This window comes from Mesoplodon bidens (genome assembly GCF_964165515.1).
Source record: "Mesoplodon bidens genome assembly, chromosome: 5".
In the NCBI taxonomy this organism is placed as follows: Eukaryota; Metazoa; Chordata; class Mammalia; order Artiodactyla; family Ziphiidae; genus Mesoplodon; species Mesoplodon bidens.
In genome coordinates this window covers 76,519,032-76,531,835 of record NC_138161.1, presented here as the reverse complement: position 1 = coordinate 76,531,835, position 12,804 = coordinate 76,519,032, and the positions used below count along the sequence as shown (strand labels likewise).

Below are 12,804 nucleotides of genomic sequence, written 5' to 3'. Positions count from 1 at the left end.
CTTTCGCATGTTACAATGACATGTGTTAAAGGTATATTTCCTTCGAACCAAACATTTACCCTACGCCACTGGTGAAAGGCAACAAGATCTCTTTACAGAGTCTCGTCTTTTTCAATAAATTTTGCATGAAAACATGTTATCCTGGCACAAAGTTGCCTGCTGTCACATTCGAAGTGTAATAAATGTTTAATGAAAACAACACCACACAGCTTGGTGTCAGACAACAGCTATCACACAGCCCTGCTTTGATCCAAACAGACACTTAAAAGGAGTTCTAAGCATGCTCTGCACCACAGAATTCTATAACCTATATGCAAATAGGGGTAAATTAGCATAAATGATTTCCTGTTGCATAAAGAAATAAGAGGTAAAGAAAAATATGACAGCCTCTAAGAGTATGGAACTGCTGTCAAACTCAGAGTCCAGCATTCCCAAACCACTTCCAACACCTTCTGCCAAGCACTAGGTAGGAAAAATGGGCTATAACCATAGCCCATAATAGCATGGGCTATAACTGAAGCCCAAGTTCACTGCTATCCCAGTGGCTTCTATACATATTTTCAAAAAGACTTAAGACAAATGATTTAGTGAGAGTCACATTTAAGAAATTCTATTTAAGATTTCCCTGGCGGTCCAGTGGTTAAGACTCCACGCTTCCAATGCAGGGGGCATGGGTTCAATCCCTGGTTGGGGAAATTCCACATGCCATGTGATGTGGCCAAAAAAATTTTAAATTCTGTTTAAATGCATTCCCCTCCAATTACCTACCAAAAAGCACTGCTTCAGTTGTCAAAATTTGTATCCAGAGGGAAATTCTTAACCTCTCTCTAAAAGTACAAAGCTTCAGAAAGTTATATAAAGGAAATGAGGAAGGTAAGTATAAACGACGCAAGGGTTTGGGCAAAATATTCCAGAAGTCTTGATGGGCACATTTCTGAGTACAACATCCACCTACTGAAAAGCTAATAAGAATATAATAAAAGTGACAACCTTTCACAGTAGCACATCATAGGGGAGAATAGGCTACGGAATACTAAATTAGGTTCCGGATGAATCCTAAAGTTACTCAAATTAAGAAAGCATTTTACTAGGCAATAACGGCTTTAAACCAAACTTTCCTGGCTGGTGGTTTAAATCATGATTGAAAATAAAGTTGAATCAGGGACTTCCCTGGTGGTCCAGTGATAAAGAATCCACCTTCCAATGCAGGGGACATGGGTTCAATCCCTGGTCAGGGAACTAAGATCCCACATGCCGCAGGGCAACTAAGCCCGCACGTCACAACTACTGAGCCTGTGTGCCTCAACTAGAGAGTCCACGTGCCACAAACTACAGAGCCCATGTGCTCTGGAGTCTGTGTGCCACAACTAGAGACAAAAAACCCGCACGCCACAACTAGAGAGAAGCCCGCGTGCCACAACTAGAGAGAAGCCCACACGCCACAAGGAAGAACCTGCACGCCATAACAAAAAGATCCCGCACACCACAACCCACACGCCACAGTGAAGACCCAACGCAGCCAAAAATAAAATAAATAAATAAAAATAAATAAATAGATATTAAAAAATAATAATAAAGTTAAATCAAATCCATCCAAATTCTACTCTTAAGGATGGCACTATGATTTAAAATCAATAGTAGAATGTCACTGGTGGCACTGAAATTTACTCACAACTAATTTTTCAAGGAAGTCCATAAAATGTTTTATAGTGGATGACTATACTTTTTGGAATTTGATTAAAATGTTTCTAAAGAAGGCTCAGTAAGATACTAATCCACAGAAGACTCAAATGGGGTGTACAATGTTCACAATCATCAAACCAAGTTGTAATTATGAGATGCCATGGCAAGTTTCATATTTCTGATTTTTGACTCTCAATAAAAGCTTGCTTAAAATGATGTTGTTAATGTCCAATTTCAATTTAATAACTCTAGTGTTAATAAAATTTGTTTTCATATTGCAAAGACATATCCTCAGAAAAGAAATATAATTATCTAATGATACGCTCAATATTTGTTCTAAAAATTTGGGGGGAAACTAATAAAAACAAACAAAATCTGTATCAATATTTTAAAAATTAAATATTCTTAGAAACCAAATTTTATAAATGTAAAACATTAAAAATTAAAGTCATTAAACCTTTTTGATAAAATCTAAGACAAGGTTTGGTCGGTGTCTTTCTTATATTAATCTTTCACTCAGTGCTGTAAGGAAAGGCACCTTTTAATCCCTACAAACTCCTGATACCCTTCTAGTTTATATTAGGCCTCCCTTATTCAGCAAAATTATAAAATAAATAGATCAGCTTATGACATTATAGACAAATCCTAATTATAATCATCCAAATGTTCCAGGAATTTCCAGAACTTGTACTTAATTAGCTGTTATTTTAAAATGTTTTTCAGAATTGCCTAATTTTATATCTTTTTTCTCAAAAGGCTAATAAAAAAAAGCTCTTCCTTATTATTAGGCTCATAAATTCCTGCTTGAGCATTTCTTTCTCTCCTGCTTTTATATTTCCCAATTTATAAAATATTCCCTTACCATTATTGTACTTACTCTCCTTGCTTTATATTTTATAAATGTATGCTTTATGTTCTATCAATATTTATAAATATTGATATTTTCAAACTGGTTTGATAAAAACAAAGATTGTTATACATAAAGAAACAGAATCACATGAGTTTTTATTTTCTCTTATGCGAGGAAGCATCTAGGTTATTTAGCACAAGCTAAAATATTTGTCATTGAGTCACACAATCACAATGAACTAATACGTCTAAGTCCAAATTCAATCATTTGTGAATCTTTTTTCTTTTCTCTCCACCTACACGTGTTCTTAAAAAAAAAAAAAATTTCAAAAGAGCCAATAAAACCATCACAGAAATACATTTAATTAAGGTCTAGAAATTTTTTGTCATTTTATTAAATATAATTAAAAGTAATTCTAAATAAACAGATTAATTGCTGACGTGGGAAAGTAAGGAAGAGAAAGGAAGAAAAGAAGGAATCATTCTTTTACTAATGACAGATTTCTGACCCAATCAGAGAAAACAAGGCACAGAAAATTCTTTCTGTTTTCCCTAGCTATTTTCTAGGAAAGTTTAAGCAATAGCATATCACTTGATCTCAAACACTATATATCATCATCAATAATCATGGATTACTACAGAAATAAACATAGTGTATTATTACGAGTCAAGATGCTGTTGTCAGTGAACCTGAATTAGAAACCTAACTCTGCCATTTATTTACAAGCCCTATGATCACAAGTGTTCATTTGTATAAATGGGAAAATAAAAGCACCTATGTCACTAGATTATGAAAATTAAATAAGATAATACATAATGCTTAGCAAAATTTCTGATACCTAGAAAATATATTTAAATGTTAGATGCTTATTATTATGTCCACTGTAAGTAAAGCATTTTGTTCATACCTTATGTAGACCTGATCATAAAATTACTCTACTTGAGACTTCACTGGCTTCTCACTGCCTTTAGAATTAACTCTCCTTAGCATAACATATACTCCAATAATCACCTCTCATCATTATTCCTCTTCTTCTCTAAACTAATCCCCATGAGACTTCAGTTTCTCAAATATGCCATACCCACCTTGCTTTCCTCCAAGTATTTCCACATAGAGTTCATTTTGCATGCACGCTTCTTTCCCATCTCTTCCTTCCTTCAGTGTATAAACATCGCTTCTTCTGAGAGCCCGTCCGTAACATGCTGACTAACCTAGCTCAACCAGCTTAAAGTTCATGAAAATATCTTGCAACCAAAATGTGTCAAAACTGAGGATGAAACCCAATGTGCTGAGACTGGCCTGTTGGAACGATAAAAAGGGCGCAGGTTTGCTTACCTCCAAACTTTTTCTTATATTAGCAATAAATGTACTTAATTGTTTAAGCCATATGTTGACAAACTACAACCCATGGGCAAATATAGCCAGCTGCCTATTTTTGTAAATAAAGTATAAAACTTTACTGGAATACAGCCATGCCACTCATTTAGTATTATCTATGGCTGCTTTCATGCTAAAAGGGCAGAGTTCAGTAGTTGGCAACAGAGGCATATGGCCAAGAAAGCCTAATTTATTTACTACCTAGCTCTTCACAAAATGTTTGCTGCTCTTGGTTTAAGCTAGTTTAGTTAGGTTTTGTTACTTATAGCCAAAAGTACCCTAACACATAACAGTTTCCTACTGAAACATTCATCTGATTTTACTGTAATTACTTATATATCTTCTCTTCTATATATGCTTATTTTGCCACCTGCATGAAATCTCCAAGTAAAACTAGCCTGCCGTTATGTCCCCATTACCTAACATATACTTGACAAATAGAAGGCATTCAAGTATTGTTGACTGAACAAGTGAACAAATGAATGAATGAGCATATCTGATCAATACCCAATAAATATTTATGAAAAACTACCATGTACATTAGGTACACTGAGTAATACAAAAGAGTATAAGACCCATGCTCTGCCCTGAATGGCTTAAAGATCAGGTTTAGGAAATAAACATGTAAGCTGTAAAAAATATATATATATAAGTTATTTCTGGAGCAAAACGGGGTGTATCTGTCATATATAGATACTACCATATTAAATGTATACATCAACCCCCACCCCAATCCTGATTTCAAATCGTACTAAAAGGTATGAATTCCTGTGGCCTTAGCACTAATCAGAAGGGAGGGCACATTGACATAACACCACCCTGTACTATGGTCCACTAAAACCATGAAGATGACTAAATCAGGCTACTCACAGCTTTTGGCATCAGTACTCATGGCCCTTCAACTGACACCTCTTGTTTTGACCTTGTTCATTGCCTTTGTTGAGATTTAAGAAATAATGACAAATACAACATTATTATCTTGTGAACCTGTCATCCAGGAATCAGTCCCTTGAACAAAATCAGCTCTGAGTGATGGCAGAATCTAACCTGTAAAGCTGGTGCCTACCTTCAAAATTAATGTCACCATATGGAACCCTTTCCTGAAGCCACCCAACCTCCCTTTTGATTCATGCTCTCATTTTTCTTACCTTTAAAATACCCCAAATAATGCTTTATGTAATATCAACTTCACACAACCGTGTAAATATTATTCTAAAAAGTAAAACTTGGTGAAGTAGAAAGCAAAGATTTAATGACCAGTAAAAATCATAGTCATTTCACATAGTCATGTAATATCTAAAATGTAAACCAAAAGGAGGAGGAAAAAAAGAACAAGGAGCATGGCATTTCCTTGACTGACATAATTTATTCAACCTCTTAGTCCATATTTTCCAGTCTTAGAAACCTACTCTACATCCTCTCTTCAACTGTCATCCTCCTGACTTCCTCCCTTTATCAACAGATTTCCCCCATATCCTCTCTGATCCTCACTCCATTCTACCAACTCTGGCTAAGTCAGGCGCCCTAACTTTAAAGCCAGATATCCAACTCTATCTCCTCTCTTATAACATTCAACAGTCCTTAAAACTAGAAAAAGACAGAACTCAGAATTTTTCAGGACCACAACTGCTCAATGTACATTAATGGCTATGGGGTGATCAGGGAAAGAAAGTCACACAATAATGTTACACTCTCCCAAAATCCACCACAAATTTATCATTTCAAAGAATACGTAAAAGCCAACAATCCACACAGTTTTATATAATATCACTGTAAATCTGGATTAAAAAATAAACACACAGACAACTGTGAAAAAGAGAGGGATGAGAAGAGCCCCATAACCTTTAATAAACTTAATTCTTCATAGAATCAAGATCTCAAGGAACCATATCCAAAATCTTGGTAAGCTCTTCAATTTAATACTGAAAAGTGATACGCTAAAGATAAACACTTCTGTGTTGAAGTATTAGAGAGAACATATATAAGGTGTTGAAAGACTAACAAAAGAGGATAAATTCTAAGATGTTCTAAACCCTTCATAGAATAAAAGATCCCAATGTCGGTTTGGAATAAAACAAACAAGAAGCTGTAATTTAAGCCAGGGGTCCCCAACCACCACCCCAACCACTGATACCGGTCTGCAGCCTGTTAGGAACCAGGTTGCACAGCAGGAGGTGAGTGGTGGGCAAGCCAGCGAAGCTTCAGCTGCCACTCTCCATCGCTCCCCATGGCTCGCATTACCACCTGAACCATCCCCCCAGCCTCACCACCACACCTCCGTCCATGGAAAAACTGTCTTCAACGAAACTGGTCCCTGGTGACAAAAAGGTTGGGGACCACAGATTTAAGCGACTAAACAAGATTTTATTTCACTTTAACATCTTCTAATTAAATAAACTGTTTTGAGTGGACTTCAACCTCCAAACAGACAAAACCAGAATAACTGTTTCAATGATATCAATTCCAGAAAAAATAAATTCTGGGTCCCATATGCACATACACTCATCTAACACATACATATACCTTAACATTGACCAAGTCCTCATTCTACATTGAAAGAGGTCTAGCCAACAGTAAATCACATGGTTCCCTCCCTTCGTCCCATCTTTATCCTTTTCCCCTAACAGCTTTACAATAAGCTAACAGATATCTTTAATTGTAAGCAGTCTTCAAATTTTAAATATTGTATTCATGATAAAGAACATGGAACTTTCCTAACAAATTATGTAAATTTTCCTTTACTGACATACTAAGTTTTGACAGTGCTATTTGTTTCTAAGGTTTGTTTTGTAAATATTAAATGAAAACAGGAATAGAAAGGAAGCACAGTAAAACTCTGAGATAACTATTCTGATATATCCTTTCTTTATTCTCTACTATATTCTCCTCTTTTTTCCATCTTAGAAAAACCTCAGAAGATGAAAATTTAGTTTGAATATTGCTATGGAATCACAGAGTCATCACTGCTTTAGATCTGCTTCAACTTACCCACGTTTGATGCTGTGTAATTCCTTGTCCTTGCCTTTATCCTTTTCCTTTTCTCTTTTCTCCTTATCTCTGCCTTTACGTCGTTCTCTATCCCGAGACCGACTACGTGTTCTTCTGTGACTGGACCTTTCACTGCTTCGACTATGGGAACGTGGACGTGGTCTTGATCGGGACCTACAGTAAGTAGATTTCATTATATACATTTAGTGTATATTTTGTATTATGAAATAAAAATATCCTTAAAAATTGTCTGAAAGAAAAGGATTTAGTTTTAGTTAAGGATTCAGTTAAATAACTGTTTGAAGCAAGCATCTAAAGATGATTCTTTATGAATAATACTCTTTTAAATGACATGAGGGAAACATATGTGTCAACTTTACAGGAATATAAGGTTTAGTGTTTGCTTAGTCAAAAAAGTCTTAAAGTTCAAGTCAAATCTTCATTACTCAAATCTCTTCAAGATAATATAACAAATGTAAGTGTATATTCTAATCTGCAAGGATTAGGGTCTTCCCTATCCCTACAATCTCTACTTTCTATATTGATTCTACCTAATTTCCTATTTCTAATTGTTAGAATAAAACTATTCCTCTACTCTACTATAATCCAGCTATTCTTTGCATAAAATGAAGGACAGTATTAGGATATATTATGTGCTTTTACAAAGTAAAGATTTTTAGATCCTGCCTTACAGTATTGACAAGAAAGCCTCTACCAGATTGATGATCCTATAGAAACTATAAAAAAATAACTAACTGAAGTCACTGAATAGTGACCAAAAGAAGGCACTGACCTTAAAAAGGAACAAAATCTCAGCATATAAATATGCTGATTTATTTAATGTAATTTCAAGCAATTAGATTATGAACCAAAAATGATGAGCAATACCAAGACTTGGAAAAAACAAACAGCAGTAAGAAAGTTTCCCATTTTATCAGTTTCTTTTCTGAGGACAAGCCTAAGTCTGTGCCATGCAGGAAAGCTAAAGCTCTAACAGAAAACTTTCAAATTTATAGCCTGAAAACCCAGAACAAAGACTCAAGGCAACCATCGCAAAATGAAAATGAAAGGGGAATCCTGGAAAAGAGTCCGTTAAAAGAGCCAAAAATTGTAGTTGTAAACTCTATTCAAATCTCTGGCTGAACCCTACATCATACATATGAAGGGCAAACTCCAAATAGCTAAGGATGAAAGAACTGAACTAAAATTATAACTGCCCCAAAGAGACTGAATTGTTGTAATTTTAATTCAACTAAGTTAATTCTATGCTTTAAAAAAAAAGTAAACCAAAAAATCAATATTCTTCAGAGGAATATAACAGAATCCAGAGTACTCAAAATATGACATTCACCATGTCCATGATAAAATACAAAATTACTAGGTATACAATGAAACATGAAAAATGTGAGAAAAGATAGTCAATACTGAACAACCCCGAGATGAGCCATATGTTGGAGTTATCAGGCAAGGATTTAAAGTAGTAAGTATAACTATGTTTGTAATGAATATAATGTTAAGAAATTTTAGAAGACAAACTAGAAGTAAAAAAAAAATTCTGTAACTGAAAAATACAATATCTGAAATTACCATTATGCTAAAAGAGATCTGAAGCAGATTGTTATCAACAGAGGGGAAAAAAATCTGTGTACTTGAAAACAGATAAATCAAACTTTTCCCATCTGAAGAACTAAGAGGAAAAAAAGATGTTAAAGAAAAACAGATCCTATAAGATCTGTGTGACAACATTCAAGTGTCTAACATGTTTATTTAAACTCATAAGTAGAGAAAATAATGAGATAGAAATCAATTTCTTTTTAAGTGGTGGCCAAAATTTCCCCAAATTTAGTGAACAAAAAATGTACAGATTCTACAAGCTTAGTTAACTCCAAAATAAATATGAAGACCATGATTAGTAATACCATAGTCAAGCTGATGAAAACTAAAGATAAAGCGAAATCTTGAAAGTATTCAGAGAAAAAATGGACACATTACATACAAAAGAACGATGACATGAATTACTGCTGGCTTCTCGTAAGAAACAATGAAGATCAGAAGACAGTGGAACAAAATTCTAAACATGGTGAAAGAAAAAAAAATCAACCCAAAATTTTATACCCAGCAAAAATAAGTGTTCTACTTACAAAAATAAGTGTTCTACTTACTTCTGTTTTCTTGAGGGATATTTTTGCTGGGTATAAAATTCTGGGTTGATTTTCTTTTTCTTTCACCATGGTAAGAATTTTGTTCCACTGTCTTCTGATCTTCATTGTTTCTTATGAGAAGCCAGCAGTATTTCATGTCATCGTTCTTTTGTATGTAATGTGTCCATTTTTTCTCTGAATACTTTCAAGATTTCGCTTTATCTTAAGTTTTCATCAGCTTGACTATGGTATTAAAAGTCATGGTCTTCCTAACACCATACACAAAAATAAACTCAAAATGGATTAAAGACCTAAATGTAAGGCCAGACACTATAAAACTCTTAGAGGAAAACATAGGCAGAACACTCTATGACATAAATCACAGCAAGATCCTTTTGGACCCACCTCCTAGAGAAATGGAAATAAAAACAAAAATAAACAAATGGGACCTAATGAAACTTAAAAGCTTTTGCACAGCAAAGGAAACCATAAATAAGACCAAAAGACAACCCTCAGAATGGGAGAAAATATTTGCAAATGAAGCAACTGACAAAGGATTAATCTACAAAATTTACAAGCAGCTCACGCAGCTCAATATCAAAAAACCAAACAACCCAATCCAAAAATGGGCAGAAGACCTAAACAGACATTTCTCTGAAGAAGATATGCAGATTACCAACAAACACATAAAAGGATGCTCAACATCACTAATTATTAGAGAGATGCAAATCAAAACTACAGTGAGGTATCATCTCACACCGGTCAGAATGGCCATCATCAAAAAATCTACAAATGATAAATGCTGGAGAGGGTGTGGAGCAAAGTGAACCCTCTTGCACTGTTGGTGGGAATGTAAATTGATACAGCCACTAAGGAGAACAGTACGGAGGTTCCTTAAAAAACTAAAAATAGAACTACCATATGACCCAGCAATCCCACTACTGGGCATATACCCAGAGAAAACCATAATTCAACAAGAGTCATGTACCACGATGTTCATTGCAGCTCTATTTACAATAGCCAGGACATGGAAGCAACCTAAGCGTCCATCGACAGATGAATGGATAAAGAAGATGTGGCACATATATACGATGGAGTATTACTCAGCCATAAAAAGAAACGAAATTGAGTTATTTGTAGTGAGGTGGATGGACCTAGCACCTGTCATACAGAGTGAAGCAAGTCAGAAAGAGAAAAACAAATGCATATATATGGAATCTAAAAACAAACAAACAAAAAAATGTTTCTGAGGAACCTAGGGGCAGAATAGGATTAAAGATGCAGACTTAGAAAATGGACTTGAGGACATGGGGAGGGGGAAGGGTAAGCTGGGACGAAATGAGAGAGTGGCATGGACATATATACACCACCAAATGTAAAATAGATAGCTAGTGGGAAGCCGACACATAGCACAGGGAGATAAGCTAGGTGCTTTGTGACCACCTAGAGGGGTGGGATAGGAAGGATGGGAAGGAGATGCAAGAGGGAGGGGATATGGGGATATATGTATACATATAGCTGATTCACTTTGTTATACAGCAGAAACTAACACAACATTGTAAAGCAATTATACTCCAATAAAGATGTTAAAAAAAAGTAAATCAAAGACCTTTTTGAGATAAAGGAAAAGTAAAACATAATCATCAATAGTTACTAATATGCATTAAAGTATGTACTAAAGTAAGTTTTTCAGGCTAAAGAGAATGATAAATGATGGAAACTTGGACCTTTAGAAAGGCAATGAAGGCCACTAGAAATGGTAAATATATGGGTAAATATAAAAAACGACTTCCCTTTAGTTAAAATACATATGTACTTAAAGTAAAAATTACAGTATTTTACTGTAGGGTTTATAATGAAAGTGGATATAATACATATAATCTCTACAGAATAAAGTACGGAGCAGGTAAATTAACCTACACAGTTAGAAAGCTTTTACACTTCACGTGAACAGTGAAATAGTAACTCTAAGTACACTGAAACATACTTAAAGTACTGAATCATAAGGGCATATATGTAATTCTTACAGTAGCCACTTAAAGGGGAAAAAAAAGAAATACAGCTAAAAAGCCAAAAGATGAACTAAAAGATAGTTCTTAAAAATATTCATTATTCCAAAAGGAGGCTGGAAAGGCTCACATGTCTTCTCAGAAGACTTTCAGGATCAAGCAATTCCTGGCCAAGAAACAGAAGTAGAATTGTCCTATTCCCCAATGGATTCAGATGAAAACAAGTAATAAATCGAGTACACCTCCACAATGAGACACTGGAGAAGAACCAAGCTGTCCAAATAAATTAAAAAGCAACACACAACTATACGCTATCTACAAGATATGCACTTTAAATATAGACACAGGTTGAAAGTAAATGTCTAAAATTAGATATATCATGTAAACAAAAATGGCTGGAATGAATATATTAATATCAAATAAAGTATCATCCTAGACACTCAGAAACTAGGAGTATTACCCCAAAATAAAAATGGATATTTCATGATGATCAAAGGATCAGTACAAAAGTAGAAATCATACAAAATGTTTATTGGACCACAACAGAGTTAAATTAGAATTCAGTAACAATAAAACATCCAGAAAAAAACCAAAAGTGTAGAAATTAAATAATACACTTCTTAATAAATCATGAGTAAAGTAAGAAATCACAAAAAAATTAGAAAATATTTTGAACTGAAAGGCAATAAAAATATAGCATGTTAGAATTTGTGTGATGTAACTAATGCAATGTTTAGAGGGAAATTTATAGCTTTAAATGTTTATATTAGAAAAGAAGAAAAGTCTAAAACCAATTACCTAAGGTTCCATCTTAAGAAGCTAGACTAAGAAGAGCAAAGTATATCCAAAGTAAGTAGAAGAAAGGAAACATTAAAGAGCAAAAATCGATGGAATAGAAAGCAATAAAGAAAATTAACGAGGCCAAAACCTGGTTCCACAAGAATATCAACACATTTGGTAAATCCCCAGCTAGACTGATCAAGCAAAAAAGAAAAGAGCAAACACAAATTACCTAAATAAATAAAGACTGTGGATAAAGAGATCACATGAACTAGTTCTGGGTACTTAGGCCATACATAGGGCTTGAAGAGAATTATATGGATTTCACTGGTAGTATGTTCTGTCTTCTTTCACCCTTAGCTGGTTCATTCAGTGAGTGAAGAGCAATACTGTATCATTAGATCACAAACTTTTTTTTTAATATGTGATTTTGAGAAGTTACAATATTTATTGCTAGGAATGTCAACATGGGTTTATTATACTAATTTACAAAGGTTAAATTTCCTTCATTTTCTCTTTGACTACTCCTTCTCAATTTTGACACATGCTTCTTTCCACACAAAATAAAGTTTTAATTTATCAATAATTTATTGCCCCCACAGACATTATCTATTCATCTCTAATGAAATTATTATTATATGTGGATATGTAAAAATTTTAACAGATTATTCTAAAATCTCTGAAAAATAATCAATCAGACTAAAGTTTTCTGATTAAAAGAAAGTAATAATAATAATAAAAATGAAGGGGGCCTTTTTTGTGATAATCAGAGCCACTACATATACAGTATATACACACACGCACACACACACACGTTATCTTAATTTGGTTCTACATTATGATTCTGGCAATTACTTTTTCACTTAACTAGTGAAAATATAGTGTAACAAAAGACAAAGAGTTAAATATTAGTTTAAACTCTAACAACAAATCCCTAAGAGCTTCTTTTTTTAAAATAAAACTTTGAAGTAAGCTC

At 34.2% G+C, this 12,804-nt stretch overlaps 1 protein-coding gene across 4 annotated transcripts in view; it reads right to left on the bottom strand.

Moving 5' to 3' along the window:
- RSRC1 (arginine and serine rich coiled-coil 1) overlaps positions 1–12,804 on the bottom strand; it is a 457,004-nt gene that overhangs the window by 328,189 nt on the left and 116,011 nt on the right. For 3 of the 4 annotated variants that reach the window (XM_081234541.1, XM_081234540.1, XM_081234539.1), the window contains one exon: positions 6,899–7,072. The exons of the other annotated variant lie outside the window; for it this stretch is intronic. In XM_081234541.1, the coding sequence (XP_081090667.1) occupies positions 6,899–7,072 (174 nt within the window). The remainder of the gene's footprint in view (positions 1–6,898; positions 7,073–12,804) is intronic. 4 annotated transcript variants of the gene reach the window in all.